Consider the following 22,126-nt stretch of genomic DNA (forward strand, 5'->3'; position numbering starts at 1 on the left):
ATTCGAGACAGTTTTCACCTTTTTATTCTCATCAGGTTCCTTTCAAGCCCGCAGGCACATCATAATCGCTCTGTTATTAATCTCACTCGTGCATGTCAACACTTCCTCGAGCATAAATAAAGAAAAATTGGAAAACAGCAAGGACTTCCACTGTCGCTTTAAACATATGTTCCTGTCTTTGTATTGTCTTAGGTAATTTGAAGATGAATGCTCCCCCTCTAAATTTTACACAATAAATCTTCAGCGATATTTACACTTCATTCCTTGGTAAATATTAGTTGACTTCTGGTGAGGCATTAGACGTCTCTTCTGCCACCACAAAGTCTGGCGTAACATACGAATAAAATATATTGTCCTCTTTTATATTCTAAAGATAATAACAGTGCAACAAACATATCACAGACTCTCTTCTCATCTTCGTTAACTATAGTATTCAAGCATGCTAGAACTCTATCCGTGTAACAGACATATTCGACCGCAGATTAGGAATAGTATCGTTTCGAGTTTACTGTCCCTTTCATAGATGAGAACACAGCCGCAGACTAGTACTGAATTAGTATTCACCGTTAGTGTTACGATAGATCCGTAACTGGTATTTCATTTCCAATTGTGCTTTCTTCCTGTTGTCCAATTTCCGCTTTCTTCTGAGCACTGCATTGCTGAAACAAAAGAATTATGCTTAATCGAACCACATCAAACATTGAGTAAACATTTTTGAGACTTATCTTTATAAATTATCTGCTAGTGATGTTTTGGGAAAGGATTTAGTTTTACTGACATCTGCAAGTATTTACTGTTCAACCGAAGCTGATACAGGCTATTCATTTCCACATACGATGCTTCGACTACAGGAAATTTAGACGAATCTATAAGCTGTCACGTCATTACAGTTACTGTAAGTTACTTACCCAATCTGAAATTTAGAGAAAGGTAGGCAGTGTTGACGTTACTATCGGCGTCATATCATAGTACATTCATTATTAAAGACGAATCAGTTAACGCTACAAACGTCCACTTTTCTCTGCAATGCGTCCATCGTAAATCCTGTTAAGATTATATGCGAGTCCAGGCATTCCCAGAGAATTTTGATAAAAATTCACCAGTGTTATGACTACACTACTGGCCTTTAAAATTGCTACACCACGAAGATTACGTGCTACAGACGCGAAATCAAACCGAGAGGAAGAAGATGCAGTGATATGCAAACGATTAGCTTTTCAGAGCATTCACACAACGTTGGCGCCGGTGGCGACACCTACAACGAGCTGACATGAAGAAAGTTTCCAACCGATTTCTCCTACACAAGCAGCAGCTGACCGGCTTTGCCTGGTGAAACGTTGTTGTGATGCCTCGTGTCAGGAGGAGAAATGTGTACAGTCACGTTTCCGACTTTGATAAAGGTCGGATTGTAGCCTATCGCGATTGCGGTTTATAATTTCGTGACATTTCTGCTCGCGTTGGTTGAGATCCAATGAATGTTAGCGGAATATGGAATCGGTGGGCTCAGAAGGGTAATACGGAACGCCATGCTGGATCCCAACGGCCTCGTATCACTAGCAGTCGAGATGACAGGCATCTTATCCGCATGTCTGTAACGGATCGTGCAGCCACGTCTCTATCCATGAGTCAACAGATGGGGACGTTTGTAAGACAACAACCATCTGCACGAACAGTTCGATGACGTTTGCGGCAGCATGGACTGTAACCTCGGAGACCATGGGTGCGGTTACCCTTGACGCTGCATCACAGACAGGAGCGCCTGCGATGGTGCACTCAACGACGAACCTGGATGCACGAATGGCAAAACGTCATTTTTTCTGATGAATCCAGGTTCTGTTTACAGCATCATGGTGGTCGCATCCGTGTTTGGCGACATCGCGGTGAACGCATATTGGAAGCGTGTATTCGTCATCGCCATACTGGCGTATCGCCCAGCGTGATGGTATGGGGTGCCATTGGTTACACGTCTCGGTCACCTCTTGTTCGCACTGACGGCACTTTGAACAATGGACGTTACATTTCAGATGTGTTTCGACCCATGTCTCTACCCCTCATTCGATCCCTGCAAAACCCTACAGTTCAGCAGGACAATGCACGACCGCATGTTGCAGGTCTTGTATGGGCCTTTCTGGAGACACAAGATATTCGACTGCTGCCTGGCCAGCATATTCTCCAGATCTCTCACCAATTGAAAACGTCTGGTCAATGGTAGCCTAGCAACTGGGTCGCCACAATACACCCGTTACTACTCTTCATGAACTGTGGTATCGTGTTGAAGCTGCATGGGCAGCTGTAACTGTATGCGCCATCCAAGCTCTGTTTGACTCAATACCCAGGCGTATGAAGGCCGTTATTACGGCCAGAGGTGGTTCTTCTGGGTACTGATTTCTCAGGATCTATGTACCCAAATTGCGTGAAAATGTAATCACATGCCAGTTCTACTAAAATATATATGTCCAATGAATGCCCGTTTATCATCTGCATTTCTTCCTGGTGTAGCAATTTTAATGGCCAGTAGTGTACATTTCAAAAGCTTCATTAGAAATTTCCTACGCAAAGGAATCTAAACTGTTCTGTCAAGACCGTCCACGTACTCTCAATTAAAAGAAAGATATACCAAGATCAGCCAGGACATTATGACGGGAGACCTATTATCGATATAAACGCGTCCAGGCGATATCAGCGTCAACTGTCGAGGATTGACTGCTAGTCAGACACACGTAAGGTGTATGTAGTAGTATCAGAGAGCGTGCTGTCCGGTCGTAGAATGGGGAAAGCGCGCAGTGATCTTAGTTTGACCAAGAGCACATTGTGGTGGCCCGGAGGCTCGGAACGAGCATTTCGTAATCAGTACGGTTTGATGGGTGCTCGAGGAGTGCTGTGGTTTCTTTAACATGTGAGTAAACAAGGTGAAACCACGTTTATATATCGTGGGGTTGGGTAGACATCCTTCACTATAAGAAACTTCCTGGCAGATTAAAACTGTGTGCCCGACCGAGACTCGAACTCGGGACCTTTGCCTTTCGCGGGCAAGTGCTCTACCATCTGAGCTACCGAAGCACGACTCACGCCCGGTACTCACAGCTTTACTTCTGCCAGTATCCGTCTCCTACCTTCCAAACTTTACAGAAGCTCTTCTGCGAACTCTTGAAAGAAAGGATATTGCGGAGACATGGCTTAGCCACAGCCTGGGGAATGTTTCCAGAATGAGATTTTCACTCTGCAGCGGAGTGTGCGCTGATATGAAACTTCCTGGCAGATTAAAACTGTGTGCCCGACCGAGACTCGAACTCGGGACCTTTGCCTTTCGTGGGCAAGTGCTATACCATCTGAGCTACCGAAGCACAGCTTCACTATAATGTTGGACGTCGTAGGCTGAGCAGACTGGTAAAACAGGACAGGTGGCGAACTGTGGCGGAACTAACATCAGACTTTAATGCTGGTCAGAGTACAAGTCTGTCAGAACACACAGTGCACTGAAGACTCGTAACGATGGGCCAACCAAGACATGACTGAAATGGCCAAGTGACCATCGACTCTGGATTTGGGCGCAGTCGTAGAACATTGCAAGGTCTAATCTTTCCCAATGGGAGGGCACGAACCCGTCGTCTTCCAGGAGAACAGCTCCTTGACACCTGTACTGCGTGACGGAGACGATCTGGCGGCGGCTCCGTTATGCTCTGGGGAACGTTCACGTGGGCATCGATGGATCCAGTGGAACTCGTGCAAGGCACCATGACCAGCCAAGAAGTATCGTAGACTGGTAGCAAATTATGTTCATCCATTCATGACGATAATGTTTTTAGACGACAGTGGCATTTTCCTGAAAGATAATAATGGACCAGGAGTGTGGCACTCGTAGAGTGGTTCGAAGAACACAGTGGCGAGTTTCAATTGATGTACTGGCTCCTAAACCCGAAAGATCTGCATCCGATCGAACACATCTGGATGTGATTGAACGTGGCGTCAGAGCTCATCGCCCCCTCCCCGGAATTTAGGGGAATTACGTGACTTGTGTGTACAGTTGTGGTGTCAACTACCACACTGCTTCTTTGCCACGACGCTTGCCCGCTGTTATCCGTACCAAAGATGATGGAAATCACGGCTAATAGGTAGGTGGTCTTAATGTTCCGGCTGATCAGTTGACACTTGCTTTAGTGTCTCGTTTGCAATATCACTACCAAGAGCCATATCTCTGTATAGGGAAACGTTTCTAAAATTGTAGCGTTTTTTGTGATTTGTGTTTAAATGCGGACAATTTCACACAGAAATATTACCAACGTTCAACTGTCCGCGACACATCGGATGGATCCGTGCGCAAACAAGAACGGTAACTGTTGTGTGTGTAACTCTGGCACAATTAAAATTACTACTTATCCCTGTTTACTTACAGAAAAAAACTGCAATTTTTTCTGAGAGGTGATAAACATAGATCCTTAAAAATAAAAATAAAACAGTTACACACAAATTCATAGTATTTAATATCTAGGTAAACAGCATCACTGGACTACTGTTGGCTACAGTCGATAAAGATGGAACAAGCTGAGGAGTAACTTCGAAAAATATTTAAACTAAAAGGTGAATTCCAAAAGATTGCAGAGTAAATCAAGGAAATGGCGTCAAATGAAGCTATTAAGTGTTCGATGTCAGTAATCGTCTGGGAGGAAACTTTAAAATCATACACTTCAGCTTCGTATTTACCCTGTTGTAAACTTCAGCTAACACCCTCGACTGTTTGTCCGCTCTGTTTCTGCTGGTTTCCTGAACCTACAACAGGTATTTTAAGTGGGTTTATGGTCTTCAGTCGAGCCTATCTGTAAACGGTCCAAACCATTACTGCCAGTTTGCTAAGGTCAGCGTTACACAGCGCCGGGAGACCAGTTTCACGTTGTGCGTTAATAACAAGCTGGGAAGGGATTTGCTCGAAAAGAGCTTGGCAATGTTTCCTGATATGGATACAAAAATGCTGAACTGTGCGTTTTCTTTGACCATTATAATCCCGTGGTATTTTGCTGTTGCCGAGGGAACTGTCTTTTCTGAGAGACTTGGAACGCACACAAAGGCTCTTTAAAGATTCGAATCACTACGTTTCAAGAAGAGCTGTTTTTACACGCATTTTAATGTTTATGACCTCACATCTCCGCATTTATCTGTCACAGAGTGACATCATTTTGCTGCTACATCCTCTATTATATTCGGGTACTGTCCGCAATATGTGTTATGAATACAGACAGTAATAAAGAAGTAATAAATTAAAACGGCATTGCTGATGCTGAAGTTTAGTCCATAAAGAGCGAAAATGTAGTATGCGATGAACTTTTTTCATTTCATAACATTTTGCACGATGTCAGCGAGAACAATTTTCAAAAATGTTTGAAATTATGTATAAAGTTTGTTGAAACTCGCTAAGATACTGCGCGCCCTCAGTTACACTGCACAGGATACACGTACAGTTCTTAAATTGAATTCTTGGACTATAGTGTAATACTTTTAACATAAGATGAGTAGGCTATGATATGTTACTGATGTAATGTATATATGTGTTACTAATATTACGTTTGCAATCACAACATTTTTATTTTGTGGTTGCTGTGCAACGCTCGTAAAAAATACAACTCCATTTTTAGGACTATATAGAGATAAGGGGTATTATACCTGCTTCATTATCTGTATACAGCCCTTCTAAATGGAACTATAGGTCCGAAAAGCGTTTGGCACTAATTACAGTTGCGCAGGGCGTCATGTCACTGACTGTGCAGCCTCTCCCGTCGTAGGTTCGAGTTCTCCCTCGCACATGGGTGTTTGTGTTGTTCGTAGCATTGAGTTACTTTAAATAGTGTGTAAGTCTAGGGACCGATGACCTCAGCAGTTTGATCCCTTAGGTGTTCACACACCCACACACACACACACACACACACACACACACACACACACACTAATTAAAAACTGAAAATATTGCTGCTGAACACAGAATATAATACACACATGTTATAAAAATGGATGTACACATGTATGTTCCCCAACTCCACCTAAACCACTGGACCAGTTTCAACCAGACTTGGCGCATATATCACTTCCTATTTGGAAAGAATCGCTGTGGTGATAAGAGCCGCCTACGTATCAAAGGTGTGGGGATGATAAAGTAGCGTAGCCCATGTAGCACGGGTACCCATAGTTTATTCATTCAGTAGTTGAGAATAAGAATTAATTACAGCAAACGTTACACATAATTTAAAACATCCACGAAACTTATTCTCGCTGATAACTCCTACAAAATGATGGAAGGGAAAGAGTTTATAGTTTACTACATGTTCGATGATCGTGCAGTAAAATCTTCACTTGAAGCATGACGTTTTAATTTATTATTTTTTACTGCTATCTGTTTTTCGCAACACATTTTAAATAAAAAATTCGCAAGTATTACTCACTTTACCAACAAAATTGTATCCTTTTTGGATACATAGTCAGGAGATACGACTAACTAGACACTGAGATCATGTGGGTCGTTATAATTTATTGCTTTCTTTAATATTGACTCCATTCACAACGTATTTAGCTGGTAGTAGACACATATACCACTGGATGTAATTGCAAAATTATATAATTATACGCAGCATAGTTCAGGAGGTGGAACATTTGCGGATTTAGTTGCGTGAAAATGGAACTGCAGGGCGAAATTCGCTAGACATGCTGGTGAAATGTTGTTGTGGTCTTCAGTCCTGAGACTGGTTTGACGCAACTTTCTACGCTACTCTATCCTGTGCAAGCTGTTTCATCTCCCAGTACCTACTGCAACCTACAACCTTCTAAATCTGCTTAGTGTATTCATCTATTGGTCTCCCTCTACGATTTTTACCCTCCACGTTGCCCTCCAATATTAACTTTGTGATACCTTGATGCGTCAGAACATGTCCTACCAACCGATCCCTTCTTCTAGTCAAGTTGTGCCACAAATTCCTCTTCTCCGCAATTATATTCAATACCTCCTCATTAGTTATGTGATCTACCCATCTAATCTTCAGCATTCTTCTGTAGCACCACATTTCGAAAGCTTCTATTCTCTTCTTGTCCGAACTATTTATCGTCCATATTTCACTCCCATACATGGCTACACTCCATACAAATACTCTCAGATGCGACTTCCTGACAGTTAAATCTATACTCGATGTTAACAAATTCCTCTTCCTCAGAAACGCTTTCTTTGCCATTGCCAGTCTACAGTTTATATCCTCTCTACTTCGATCATCATCAGTTAGTTTGTTCCCCAAATAGCAGAACTCCTTTACTACTTTAAGTGTCTCATTTCCTAATCTAATTCCCTCAGCATCACCCAAGTTAACTCGACTACGTTCCATTATCCCCGTTTTGCTTTTGTTGACGTTCATCTCATATCCTCCTTTCAAGACATTGACTATTCCGTTCAACTGCTCTTCCAAGTCCTTTGCTGTCTCTGACAGAACTACAATGTCATCGGCGAATCTCAAAGTTTTTTTTCTTCTCCATGGATTTCAATGCCTACTCCGAATTTTCTTTTGTTTCCTTTACTGCTTGCTCAATATACAGATTGAATAACATCGGGGAGAAGGTACAACCCTGTCTTACTCCCTTCTCAACCACTGTTTCCCTTTTATGTCCCTCGACTCTTATAACTGCCACCTGATTTCTGTACAAATTGTAAATAGCCTTTCGCTCACTGTATTTTATCCCTGCCACCTTCATAATTTGAAATATGTGTACTAAAATGTGAGAAATATTTGAAACATATTTGACATGTGCGTATGTGCGCAAAGACGAGCGTTTTAACCGATAGAACAGTTCCGTTCAGGTTTGGTAAACATATTAGTTACAATTCGGAAAATAGTGTATTACGGTAAGCAATACCAGACTCCACTGGGGTGAGGGTGATTAAGTTGAGAGAGAAGAGGGAGCAGGAGATGGACAGACTGAGATGGGGAAGGAGTCGGCGGACGCAGATAGGGAGACAGTTGGAGGTAGATAGAGAGAGGGAGTGGAAATGCACAGAGACAGGGGAGAGGAGGACATGGACGGAGAAACAAAAGGGGAGGAGATATGCAGACAGGGGAGAGAGATAGAAAAAGGGGAAGAGGAGGCGTACAAAGAGAGGGTAGAGTGGAGGAGGAGGAGATGGGGAGAGGAGGAAAAAGAAGATGGACAGAGAGGGAAGTAACATATGGACAGTCAGCGGTAGGAGGTGAGAGCGAGAGAGGACAAGGAAGAAGTGGAAAATGTGGGGAGTGGAAGAAAGTAGGAATGGTGGACATTGCTACAGAGAGGGCGAAGGAGGAAATGAACAGGGATGTGTGAAGGAGGAGGTTAATCAACAGAAGATTGGAATAAGTATGTACCCAGGCAAAAGCAAGAGCTTAACTGGTTGATGAATATATCTCAGAAGCTAAGGTCAGAGAGAGCCCACGCTTAATGTCTATTACAATTTTGAAATTCGCTCGATAATTATATAAAATATTAAAACTCAAAATTTTGTTGGCCCGGCAGCCGTTAGATCGGCAACCTGAAACTGTGACTGGGTGACCAGGTAGCAGCTGTAGGCGCTTCGTAGGACAGATTCTCCCCACGATCCGTACGCAATTGATACGGGAAGAAACATAAGATGTGCTGCCATGCTAAATACCCTCTGCAACATGACTGTTGCTAGATGTTTTGACACTCTATGTGAGAAATGAAAAATGATGACTCCTCTCTTATACTACCAGCCCTCTCCCCAATATCCTCCCTGTCCAGTTTTTATACTTTGCCCTCAGTTCCTTTAAAGCTGATTGAAGACAACAAAGATCCTCAATTTCTTGTTTTTTGGGCTTACTTTTTTAAAATTTCGCGCCGTTATTGGAACAGCCGGAATGTGTTGAACATTTTAAACTGGAACTCAAATGAATGTATCAGTGCAACCATATTTCGCATCTTTCAGTTATTTAACTTCATTGCAAGAAAATGGACTAAAAGAGAAGTGTAACTGCTTTCCTTGAACTCAGAAGTTTTGCTGTACTGATGGGTGACATGCTGAAGCATAAAAGTATGTCATCTGGATAATGGTGGTGTTATTTCATTTAGATATCAACTGAAATATTTTTATAATAAGGAATAAATGTCATCTTATTCTACACCCCCTTTCTTGCGATTAAGTAAATAAATCGCACCTTGTTTGCCTTTTCTATTGAGAGTTCTACAACATTTATTAGCCGCCGTATGGGTGCAGCAGGCTAAGAGATGGCTTCTGACTATTGACTGACAATGGTGTCGGTTGGAATACCTGTGGGGTATTGATGTTGTGTTTGTCTAACAATGATCCGGAGAGACAAAAATAAAAAGACGGACCGAGGGAGGTGTGGTATCAATTCGCAACACGATCGCAGGCTAGCCAACATGGCCCGCTCCAGCGCTCGAAAGAGATGATTTAAGGTCATGTTTGTTTCAGTTACGTACTCATCAGCAGCTCTTAATACAGTTTAAAAATAGGTAGTGCGTTTACTTGCGTAAAAAGGCAACTCCCTTGCCGCAGTGGTAACAGCGGTTCCCGTCAGATCACCGAAGTTAAGCGCTTTCGGACTGGGCTAGCACTTGGATGGGTGACTATCCGGTCTGCCGAGCGTTTTTGGCAAGCGGGGTGCACTTAGCCCTTGCGCGGCAAACTGAGGAGCTACTTGCTTGAGAAGTAGCGGCTCCGGTCTCGGAAACTGATATAAGGCCGGGGGAGCGGTGTGCTAACCAGATTCCACTCCATATCCGCGACAAGTGACGCCTGTGAGCGGAGGATGACACGGCGGCCGGTCGGTCCCTTTGGTCCTCCATGGCCTGTTCGGGAGGTGTTTAGTCTACTTTCGTAAAAGTAAGTAACTGTACTGTTCAGTTCGCTTTTGAAAACAATTTGGTGCTCGAATTCTTCCTCCTTTTCATTCTTCTCGCCATTTCCTCAATTTTTTCGCTGTATTGTTTTGAAATTAATTTTATCCAGTCTTTGCCGCCCCCGAAATTTTGCCGCCCCAGGCTGCCGCCTAATCTTTCCTGTTGGTATAAAGTGCCCAGCTCCACCGTAAACTTTGCGGTGGCTGAATAGGGATGCAGGAGTAGAAATATCACTAAAAGAAACACATCGATGGGACGAAGTAGAAAATGGTCATTAAAATTGCTACACCAAGAAGAAATGCAGATGATAAACGGGTTTTAATTTGACAAATATATTATATCACAACTGACATGTGATTGTTTTCACGCAATTTGGGTGCATAGATTCTGAGAAATCAGTACCCAGAACAACCACCTCTGGCCGTAATAACGGCCTTCATACGCCTGGGCATTGTGTCAAACAGAGCTGGGATGGCGTGTATAGGTACAGCTGCCCATTAAGCTTCACCACGGTACCACAGTTCACCAAGAGTAGTGACTGGCGTATTGTGACGAGCCAGTTGCCCGGCCACCATTGACCAGAATCATTCAATTGGTGAGAGATCCGGAGAATGCGCTGGCCAGGGCAGCAGTCAAAAATTTTCTGTATCCAGAAAGGTCCGTACAAGCCACACATCTGAAATATAACGCCCACTCTTCGAAGTGCCTTCAATGCGAACAAGAAGTGACCGAGACGTGTGACCAATGGCAATCCATACCATCACGCCGGGTGATACGCCAGTATGGCAATGACGATTACACGCTTCCAATGTGCGTTCAACGCGATGTCGCCAAACAGGGATGCGACCATCATGATGCTGTAAACAGAACCTGGATTCATCCGAAAAAATGACGTTTTACCATTCGTCCACTCAGGTTCTTCGTTGAGTACACCATCGCAGGCGCTTCTGTCTTTGATGCAGCGTCAAGGGTAACAGTAGCCATGGTCTCCGAGCTGATAGTCTATGCTGCTACAAACGTCGTCGAACTGTTCGTGCAGATGGTTGTTGTCTTGCAAACGTCCCCATCTGTCGACTCAGTGATCGAGACGTGGCTGCACGATCCGTTACAGCCATGCGAATAATTTGCCTGTCATCTCGACTGCTAGTGATATGAGGCCGTTGGGATCCAGCATGGCGTTCCGTATTACACTCCTGAACCCAGCAATTTCATATTCTGCAGACAGTCATTGGATCTCGACCAACGCGAGTAGCAATGTCTCGATACCTTAAACCGCAATCGCGATAGGCTACAATCCGACCTTTTGAAAGTCAGAAACGTTATGTTACGCATTTCTCCTCCTTACACGAGGCATCACAACAACGTTTCACCAGGCAACGCCAGCCAAATGCTGTTTGTGTTTGAGAACTCGGGTGGAAACTGTCCTCATGTCAGCACGTTGTAGGTTTCGTCACCTGCGCCACCCTTGTGTGAATGGTTTGAAAAGCTAATCATTTGTCTATCACAGCATCTTCTTCCTGTCGGTTAAATTTCGCGTCTGTGGTACGTCATCTTTGTGGTATAGCAATTTTAACGGTCAGTAGTATATCACTGGCTTGACGGCGTGTTTAGTTAAGAGCTGTGTATTGGCTAGTAGATGTTATCCCTCACTAGGGGACCTGCAGCTTGCTCCCTGCAGCGCACGGTGAAGACGTACCCTACTGTGCGCCGCGGCGCAGCAGCTGCTGCCGGGTGAGGCGGGCAGCCTACCTGTGAGGCGGCGCGCCAGGCGTGCAGCGCCTGCTGGTAGGAGCGCAGCTCGCGGCACCAATCCGCGTAGGCGGCTCTGTAGTCGCGGGCTGCCTCCGGGGCGCTGCAACCGCGCGTGTCCACTGCCACGTCCAGCGCGCACAGCAGCGGCGCCACCCCCGCCACCCCCGCGTCCGACAGCAGCTGGTGGTGCGGCCGCGCGTGCGCCGGCTCGTCGGGGGAGCGCGGCGCCAGCCGACACTCGTAGCGGCCCGCGTCAGACTCCTCCGCGGACAGCAGCACCAGGCCACCGTCAGACGTCAGCACGTGCTTCTCCGGCCTGTGAGCAGAACCACACACCTGTACCAGCTCACCTCGCCTTTTGAAAGTAAAAATACAAGCTTAGCGGGCATTGGACCATATTTGTATGCTACGTACGACTTCGTACACAATGGTAAGGAGAGGTGGGCTAAAGAGTGGCAGGCAACTGCCGTCGCATGAAAGCTGGACAGTAACAGAAACGATAACAGTAAACACAATATTTACTTAACTTCTATTACTCCAAACATACGAACACTTCAGAATGAAATTTTCACTCTGCAGCGGAGTGAAGGCTGATATGAAACTTACTGGTAGATTAACACTGTGTGCCAGACCCAGATGAGAACTCGGAACCTTTGTCTTCCGCGCGCAAGTGCTCGCAGGAGAGCTTCTGTAAAGTTTGGAAGGTCAGAGACGAGGTACTGGCAGAAGTAAAGCTGTGAGGACGGCGCGCGCAAGTGCTCGCAGGAGAGCTTCTGTAAAGTTTGGAAGGTCAGAGACGAGGTACTGGCAGAAGTAAAGCTGTGAGGACGGGGCGTGAGTCGTGCTTGCGTAGCTCAGATGCCTGCGAAAGGCAGAGGTCCCGAGTTCGAGTTTCGGTATGGCACACAGTTATAATCTGCCAGGAAGTTTCATATCAGCCCACACTTCGCTGCAGAGTGAAAATCTCATTCTCGAAACAAAAAAATGGTTCAAATGGCTCTGAGCACTATGGGACTCAACTGCTGTGGTCATTAGTCCCCTAGAACTTAGAACTACTTAAACCTAACTAAACTAAGGACATCACACACATCCATGTCCGAGGCAGGATTCGAACCTGCGACCGTAGCAGTCACGCGGTTCCGGACTGAGCGCCTAGAATCGCTAGACCACCGCGGCCGGCACTCTCGAAACATCCCCGAGGCTGTGGCTAAGCCACGTCTCCACAATATTCTTTCTTTCAGGAGTGCTAGTTCTGCAATGTTCGCAGGACAGCTTCTGTAAAGTTTGGAAGGTAGGAGACGAGGTACTGGCGGAAGTAAAGCTGTCAGGACGGGGCGTAGTCGTGCTTGGGTAGATCAGTTGGTAGAACACTTGCGCGTGAAAGGCAAAGGTCCTGAGTTCGAGTCTCGGTCCGGCACACAGTTTGAATGTGCCAGGAAGTTTCGTATGAAGACTCATTGCAAATAATGTAGTAAGAAGCAGAATCCAGCCATAGCAGTGTCAACAAGAACGAGTCTCTTTGAACTAAGCACAAGCAATGGTGTAAGAGATGGGGCTACTGTACGTGCCGTCTGCACAGCAAAGTGGCTCTGAGAGTGAGCAGGCTAAATGGTTGCCGCCAGCCGCCGTATATCGCGGAGGCAGGGGGCGCTCATAGTATAGAGTCGCTGGAGATATGGATCTTCAGACACGGACTATTGGGTCTGGCAGATCCCAAGCGACCACTAACGGCGTCTAGCGGAAACTTGCAATTGTGTTCCCAACTCTGTGGTGCCTGTGGTGTGGTACCAATACATGGTAATACAATATTACAATGACATTCACTTGCTAGAATATGGAGTTGAATACACTGCTCATGACAGAACGAAATCGCTAGATGTAAAGGTAACAAGGTCGTTCGACAAATAATATCCCAACTTCTTCTCAGGAGCGATTAATATACAGGGTGTTGAGAAAAAAGGAATCATTTTGTGTGATTGTAGTCTCTACCAAAATAAGACAAAAGTATGCAGTAAACATGGGCTCTAAACTACTGGACGTTTTTTGATCTTACGAAAGACGTAAATAATTCTATTAAAAAATTAGGACACAATAATCTCTTGTTGTCTATGTACACAGCATGCAGTAAACATATGTTAGTGAGATGTCGTTCAGAGGGTCACTCACGACAGAACAAAAAGCTGAACCATCAGGTAACCTTCCATTCAGAAGGCTTTGCACTCAGTGACTGCTTTACTGACTTGTAAATAATAGATTTCAGCTATCGGTCGTCCTTTTTAAATTTTATTGGCAGATCTAGATTTCAGCTAGAAACTAGCCATTCTCAATGCACTACCATTTATGATCAATGCATGTAATGCCTGTTGGTCGGGCTTCATCCACAGTTCATTGAATACTACTCAGATTTCAATGAACTGCGGATAATGAACTGCACTGATAATGGCTAGTTTCTAGCTGAAATCTAGGTTTGCCAATAAAATTTAAAAAATTGATAGCTGAAATCTATTATTTACAAGAAAAAAAAATTATTTCCAGTTTCAGTCCTCAATAACTTCCATATGCCGCCGCTGCTTGAAGTCTACGTATTCAGAGCGCAGCGCCTCTCGCGCCAATCTTAGATAACCTGCTCTAACACTTGCATGATCGTAGTTCAGATCGAGGCACAAGCTAGTGTCATTAGTTAGAACTGCGTACCAAAATTCATATTTAAATGCAATTTGATCATTCATTACTATTCAGAGTAGCATACAGCTATCACTGTGTTAAGCGTTAAGTACCCATTATGTTTCGTCCGTCCTTTGGGTGGGCAGCGGCGGTTGCTCACTGATGGTGCTGTCGTGTATGGTAAGGTGTCCAAGTTGACTGTTTGTGGATATAAGACGACTTAGATAAAATTTCTAATTCGTAGGATGAATGGTAGCTAGCTGTAAATGTCGAAAACATGTAAGATCATGTGGATAAGTAGGAGAAACAAACCTCATAATTAATTTGCAGCCACAGTTGCAATATTTACCTACATTTTCCTGGGTTTCAGTTAGGATAATCCAAGCTTCTTCAGAATAAAAGGAACTACGATTTATCTATAATGGACAACGTGAAAAACTAAAAACTATAATATAATGAGAAACAGTTTCCAGTATAACAACCGTTGCTGCCGTACTGAGGTCGTGAAGTGGGGCCGAGGCTGTTTCCCAGATAAGTTATTGCAATATCACGATGTATTACTATATTATAGTTTTTAGTTTTTGACGTTGTCCATTATAGACAAATCGTAGTTCCTTTTATTCTGAAGAAGCTTGGATTATCCTAACTGAAACCTAGGCAAACATTGCAAATGAGGCTGTTGTTAATTTAAAATCAATATTTATACAGTTGCTGACAGGGCCGCGAAATGTTGAAAATATAATACCTCATAATGTTCGGATACAGTATTAGTAGTGTCCCGCGTGACACAGTCATGTCATTTAAAATATCTGGGCGTAGCGTTGCAAAGCGATGTAAAATGCAACAAGTCTATGAAGAGTGTGGTAGAAAAGGCGAATAGCCGACTTTGGTTTATTGGGAAATTTCTCGGAATGTGTGGTTCATCTGTAAAGGAGACAGCGTACAGGACGCTAGCGCGACCTATTCTTGAGTACTGTTCGAGTATTTGAGGTACGTCCAGGTCGGATTGAAGGAATACATGGAAGCAGTTCAGAGGCGGGTTGCCTGATTCATTAGTGATAGGTTCGAACAAAACGCGAGTGTTACGGAGATGCTTCGGGAATTCAAATGGGAATCCCGTGAAGGAAGGCGCCACTCTTTTCGAGGAACACTACTGGGAAAATTTAGAGAATCGGCATTTCAGGCTGACTGCAGAACGATTATGTTGCCTCCAACACACATTGCGCGTGAGGACCATGAAGATGATATATGAGAAATTAGGGCTCGTGGTGAGGGATATAGACAGTCGTTTCCCCGTCGCTCTGTTTGCGAGTGGAACAGGAAAGGGAATTACTAGTAGTGGTACGGGGTACATTCCGCCATGCGCCGTATGGCTGTAGATGTAGACGTACACATGGACTTCATCCAGAGTTAAGTATTGGCTATTAACCCTTTGAGCATTGCAGACGAGAAATACCGCCGCACTACACCTTTCTGCAGGAGCTGCGGACGTCACTAGCCACGGCAGTGATGTTTCCCACGAGCGCTGCAGACGGCATTCACCGTCGCGGCCTGACCGGTACCCGAGTCCTAATGACGGCTTTTACCGTCAGCCGGTTCCTCTACCTGTCGTCCTGCGGACGTCTATAGCCGCTCAGCGGTGTTTCCGTCGGATTTCACTGTTGCTGTTAGACATTAGTGCTAGCTGGTTCGTGTGGTCATCTGCATTCTGGTTCTGAGGTGTCGTTTAGCTTTGTAACTATTGATCAGGATTTTTAAGAGTGCTGTCACACTTGAGTTCCACAAGCAAATGGCACGTCGGCATGATTGTACTGACGGAGAGATACTTGTGATTCTCACAGCGACAGTGACAGTGAGTGTTGCATCTTCAATGGCTGTAGTGATGATGATGACAACGGCGTACTTCACATAGTAGAGATATCCAGGATAGTTATTCTTCAGATTCTGAAAGCGAAGACGAATCGATGCGTAAAAGACCACGACTTAGTGACAAATTTGATCGGCAAAAGCGTGATTACAGTCCAGCACTGCATGCATTTGATGTCTCACCTTCAGGACATAATTGCCAACTAGCGCCTGATTCAACCCTTCTGTTCTCTTTCACACTATTTCAGTCAGAAAATTTGAAGAAATTTATAGATCTTGAAGCGAACCGATGTTACACTTTCACCGTTCAAAATACGCCGTAATCAGTTCATTCTCGACTGTCCATCTGGAAATGCACTGATTTTGAGAAACTACATTGCTTGATTGGTATTTTGCTTCTCATGGCCCGTGTAAAAAATTGAGAAAAAGGGAATATTGGTCCGGAGATGTGCTTCTAAGCAATCCAGTTTTTGGCGAAGTTCTGTCCCGTGACCGTTTTATGTTACTTTTGAGAATGTTGCATTGTAGTGACAACTTTGCCAAACGTGCAGATGACAGTTTATTTAGAATTAGGAAAATAATTTATACAGTTGGTTTAGCGTTCCCCAGAGCGTTTAATCCGTACAAGAGCTCTGTGTCGATGAAAGTCTGTTATTGTTCACAGGCCGCTTATCTTTTAAATAATTCATTCCTTCGAAACGAAGTAAATTTGTAATCAAGACAATTGTGTTGTGGGACTGTAAAACTGGATATGTCTTGGATTTCATTGCATACACAGGCACAACAACGGAAATCAGAGTCCTTGGTTTGGGGAAATCCTGCGATATGGTAGCAATGAACTACATACCCTGTACGTCGACAATTGCTGTACAAGTCCAGACTCGTTTCTCTGCCTTCACAACCATAGAACAGCAGCATATGGTACTGTTCGTAGCAACTGACAAAATTTGCCGAAGCTACAGAATAAACTGAAACAAGGAGAAGTTGAATTTATGTCAGCTGACAGAATGCTTGCCATCAGGTGGTGCTACAAGGGAGAAGTGTTAAATGTTGACTATCTGTAACACTTCAGAAATGCGTAGACAGACAGGAAGACTGGCGAGAGAGTAATGAAGCCGCAATGTGTTGTAGACTACAATGCGAGTATGGGCACAGTAGAATGCACTGACAGGCTATTCAGCTCACATGGATCTGTGCGCAAATTTGTTAAATGGCACAAAAAGGGTTTTTCATGTTGTGGAACTTTGTGTTTTGAATGCGCACACTATTCACAGGAAGAAAAATACCATTATCAGATTTTGATTTATGTCTGGTACGAGAACTTGTGGAAAAATTTGCTACAGAACGGAGAAGAAATAAGAAAGGAAGACGCTCTGATGACGACAATCCTCTGCGATTTACTGGAAGGCATTTTCTAAATGCCATTCCAAGTGACCAGCCCAAGACACGCAGATTATGGCGTAGATGAGCAGTCCGCTCGAAACAGAATGTGTGACTAGAAACAAAATATGAGTACAAAACAGATACAGGGCATGAATTATTGAGTTTGGAGTTGTGTGAATGTTTACCTTGCCACTTGGGTTAGAGTGTGGCTATGGATCCATAGTTATTCTGATTTTATAGAGTAGTAGTGCAGAGGATTAATATCGGTCCGCTAAAACGCCTTCCCAAGTTTGTCTGTGGGGCAATTTATCAATTAAACAGGATACTCTATTGGCGACTATGAATGATGTACTGAACAAAATTAAACCAGCGTTTCCGTCATCTGCAGATTAATAATTATAGGCATTACGACTCGTAAGTTATTAGTTTGATTAGTACCTCCAAGTACAACTGGCAAGGAGATTGTTAATGCCTCGTTTACTGTGGGAATGTGTGGACGCGAAGACGCAAAACCTATAGTGTATACTGAACAGTCGTAGTCTGCTTAGTGGTGTAATAGTACTGTGGGAAGACTCTTCGACGAAGAGAGGAACCGGACAACATACTGTGATGTGTGCATATTAACGTAGCTAATATAAAAAACTGCATTTATGCGCGTTACACCCAGTAGCGCATGGTAAAGCGTATGTGGATTCAGGCTTTTGCAGCAATTCGGACTTGGTGCTTCGCCACGGGAACTCATGAGAACGGAAGAAAAGGTTGTTTAATACCTTCAAAGTAGTCATATAACGCTAATAACAAGTTAACATAGAGTCGTATATGCTACCCGTGTCACAGAAAAAGTTATCTTTAAATTGATCATTGAGTGATTACTCCCATATAGTATTTATATATACTTTTATTTTCACGACACATAAATGCAAGATCAACATGATGAAAAGTTTGAATAACAACTATTAGATTGTCCTGACCTGATATTAGTCCTGATCTGATTAGTATGAGGCAATCAATGTCCGTCGGGACCTAGGTCGCAATTAGGTACGAGTATGCAGTTGAAGTTGCACAGAAGCACTTCCATTCCAATGGCACCGAGTCCCGGTAAGGCCAGTGTTGGCGGAGACTAAGGCACCTAGGGAGATGCTTGACGGTTTGGTGTTGCTTCCGAGGAGTGTCATCTCTGGTAAGTGCTGGAGTGAAGTCGTGGTGGGGTGTAGATGCAGACCCCGCGCCTAGGGTCGGCGAGAACCCTGACTGATGGGTTGCTAGACGGCCGGACAAAAGACCTAAGTGTGAGCGTTTGCTGCTTGCTAGCGATCGGGCCGAGTCTTAAGTATCCTGCAGGCGGAAGGTTGTCGCGCGGCGCTCGGCGAACGTGACTCTCGGACACAACACTATCCCTGGGTTTGTACCGCTTGTTGGCGAAGCTGGCGCTTCGGAGGCACCTGCTAGAGGTTAGCACGTCAACAGTCGTGTTACTGACCGCCAGCAGTTACGTTTACAAGACACGCCTGCAACTTTAGAGAACACTACCCGTTAATTGTAGGCGTTGTGCCGGAAACAGAAGAGGTCGGCGAATGACCAGGTTAAATTTTGAACGTGTCCGTTATTAGTATCAACAGGAAATACTGTTCTACTATCGGATGAACCGTGTAACGACTGAAAGCTATTTCAGTTTACATTACAGCTGCCTGCAGAAAAAGTGAAGCATACAGGAGACCTGTTCAGATTCCAATGTAGCTTCAGACACGTACGCACCACAGCTGGATATGTAAACGATTAGTGTTTCACTACTCTGTGACAGGTAGAACTGCGACCTTAGTAGATTAGTGTTGTTGATGTTTCTTGTTGTTACCAGGCCCGACAAAATATACTCTGAAAGTACAAAACATTACGATCACTCCCCACCGCGACATTGGATGCCGCCTGGTGGCATTGGGGGCACGTGACGAGGTAAGGGATGTATGTAAGCGGGGGAGAGACGGATAGGGGATTACCCTAGCGAAGATATTGGCTGCAAATGGGGAAATTCATTGAGATACGCGACTATGAGAAAGGGCAGATTATTATCACGCCGAGGCTTGCCCGCTCAGTAAAGTACGATAGATGGTGTTCTGTGGCATCTCTGCCAAAAGAGCGCAGTGCTGGGGCACGCACTAATGTTTGTGAGTACCCCATTCATTGTACATTGTTGAATATTTTAAATTTTCTTTTATTATTAATTCTAGCGGGATCGTGCATGGATAAATGATAGCGAGTGAGCAAACTTATTAAAATAACAAAGTAATTTCTTACATAAATGACCTTTGTAAACACGCTACTTTTGTTAGACGCGCTTGACAATGGCTTTCTGTGTAAGGCCCGTTCTGATTCCTTTACTCGACCGTGGATATCTCTTCAAATGAAAACTTTTTTTATCATACTTTTAAAAGATTTATTCACCGTACAAAGGGTTCGTTTTGGACTATTTATGAGCATTTAATAAGACAGATCCTTTCGCCATGTCAAAACGCATTATAGCTGAGAATGAATTTTAACATAAAATGAAACAAATATTAAGTAATATGACGATATTCAGTTATCACACATAAACAATAATATGCAACAACATACGACTGCGCCTACTGTGATTGTGGCTCATATAAATTCTAACGGCGGTGTGCCGTAGAAATCTGCCGTAATCACAAAAATGCATCCGTCTTGGCTCGCCCCCTTCGCAAAAGTTACTGAGGGACGTAATTCTAGATTTGTTTCTGCAGATGCATACTACAGTCGATACAACCGTTCGTAGTACTTAATTTTTAATTAATACTATTTTATTTATTACGTTTCGAATATTTGGAACGTAAATTTCACTCTTCTCGCAGATGTGACTTTCAAACATGGAGCTCTGAAGCAGTCCACACCTACACGTTGCAGCGTTGATCCAACGACACCGTCAATTATGATAGCAGTGGTCACGGGACCATCGGTGTTCAACCGTGGATCGTTGGAAAAGTGTTGACTCTTCGGATGAATCATACTTTCCGCTACACAAGGTCGATGGTTCAAAATGGCTCTGAGCACTATGGGACTTAACTTCTGTGGTCATCAGTCCCCTAGAACGTACCTCCAAAACTCTATAACAAATTGTAGAATCAATGGTGCACAGAGCCGCCCGCTGTGGCCGAGCGGTTCTAGGCGCTTGAGTCCGGATCCGCGCCACCGCTCCGGTCGCAAGTACGAATCCTGTCTCGCGCATAGTTCTGTGTGGTGTCCTTAGTTAGGTTTAAGTAGTTCTAAGTTCTAGGGGACTGATGACCTCAGATGTTAAAGTCCCTTAGTGCTCAGAGCCATTTGATGATTGCGCTCCAGAGATGAACCAACAAGATATTAAGCAGATGGTCACAATGGTTTGTCTCGTCGGTGTATAGGGGACGTGAACAGCTTCAGATGCAGAGCGAACAGTGTGAAAGACACGGAGAGAATACGTACTCGTGAGACAGCATTATAACCACCTCATAGACTTAGGTCTGCAGTTTCCTAGCTGATCGAATACTGTAATATTCAGATTAGCCGGACGTTTATATATGGCAATAGCCCGATGTTAGTCTGCACCGGAACGTTAGGGTTGTCATGGCTGTGCCCAACCATGTCTGACGGCCACAAGGGAGAATCACCGTATTATACACCATATACGTAGTATGTCGCTCACTTCCCCACAGGAAGACTGCACTGTAGTCATTTTGCTAGATTGGCGCAGAGACGACAAAATGGTAGATATCGAAATGGACGACAGAGGGATAGAGAAACAATTAAAATCGCTCAAAAGAGGAAAGGCCGATGTACCTGATACAATACCTGTTCGATTTTACACAGAGTACGCGAAGGAACGTGACCCTCTTCTTGCAGCGGTGAGCCGTAGGTCTCTAGAAGAGCGTAGCGTTCCAAAAGATTGGACAAGGGCACAGCTCATACCCGTTTTCAAAAAGGGACGTCGAACAGTTGTGGAGAACTATAGACCTATATCTCTAACGTCGATCAGTTGTAGAATTTTTGGAACACGTATCATGTTCGAGTGTAATGACTTTTCTGAAGACTAGAAATTGTAGAAATCAGCATGGGTTTCGAAAAAGACGATCGTGTGAAACCCAGCTCGCGCTATTCGTCCACAAGTCTCGGAAGGCTAAAGACACGGGTTCCCAGGTAGATGCCGTATTTCTTGACTTCCGCAAGGCGTTCGATATAGAGTTCCCCAAAGTCGTTTAATGAACAAAGTAAGAGCATATGGACTACCACCCCATTTGTGTGATTGGATTGGCGAGTTGCTAGTTTAAAGAACGCAGCATGTCATTCTCAACGGAGAGAAGTCTTCCGAAGTAAGAGTGATGTCAGGTGTGCCGCAGGGGAGTGTCGTAGGACCGTTGATATTCACAATATATATAAATGACCTTGTGGATAACATCGGAAGTTGACTGAGGCTTTTTGCGGATGTTGCTGTAGTATATCGAGAGCTTGTAACAATGGAAAATTGCACTGACATGCAGGAGAATCTGCAACGAATCGATGCATGGTGCAGGGAATGGCAATTGAATCTCAATGGAGA

General features: G+C 44.2%; 1 protein-coding gene across 1 annotated transcript in view; it reads right to left on the reverse strand.

The window, feature by feature from the left end:
* Positions 1 to 404: 404 nt before the first annotated feature.
* Positions 405 to 22,126, reverse strand: part of LOC126281899 (semaphorin-2A-like) — a 1,266,817-nt gene continuing 1,245,095 nt past the window's right edge. The window contains exons 13-14 of the mRNA XM_049981222.1: positions 11,629 to 11,947; positions 405 to 659 (exon numbers count right to left, since the gene is read on the reverse strand). Of these exons, the coding sequence (XP_049837179.1) occupies positions 573 to 659; positions 11,629 to 11,947 (406 nt within the window). The 3' untranslated portion in view covers positions 405 to 572. The remainder of the gene's footprint in view (positions 660 to 11,628; positions 11,948 to 22,126) is intronic.

The sequence above is a fragment of the Schistocerca gregaria genome, chromosome 7 (assembly GCF_023897955.1).
Source record: "Schistocerca gregaria isolate iqSchGreg1 chromosome 7, iqSchGreg1.2, whole genome shotgun sequence".
NCBI lineage: Eukaryota > Metazoa > Arthropoda > Insecta > Orthoptera > Acrididae > Schistocerca > Schistocerca gregaria.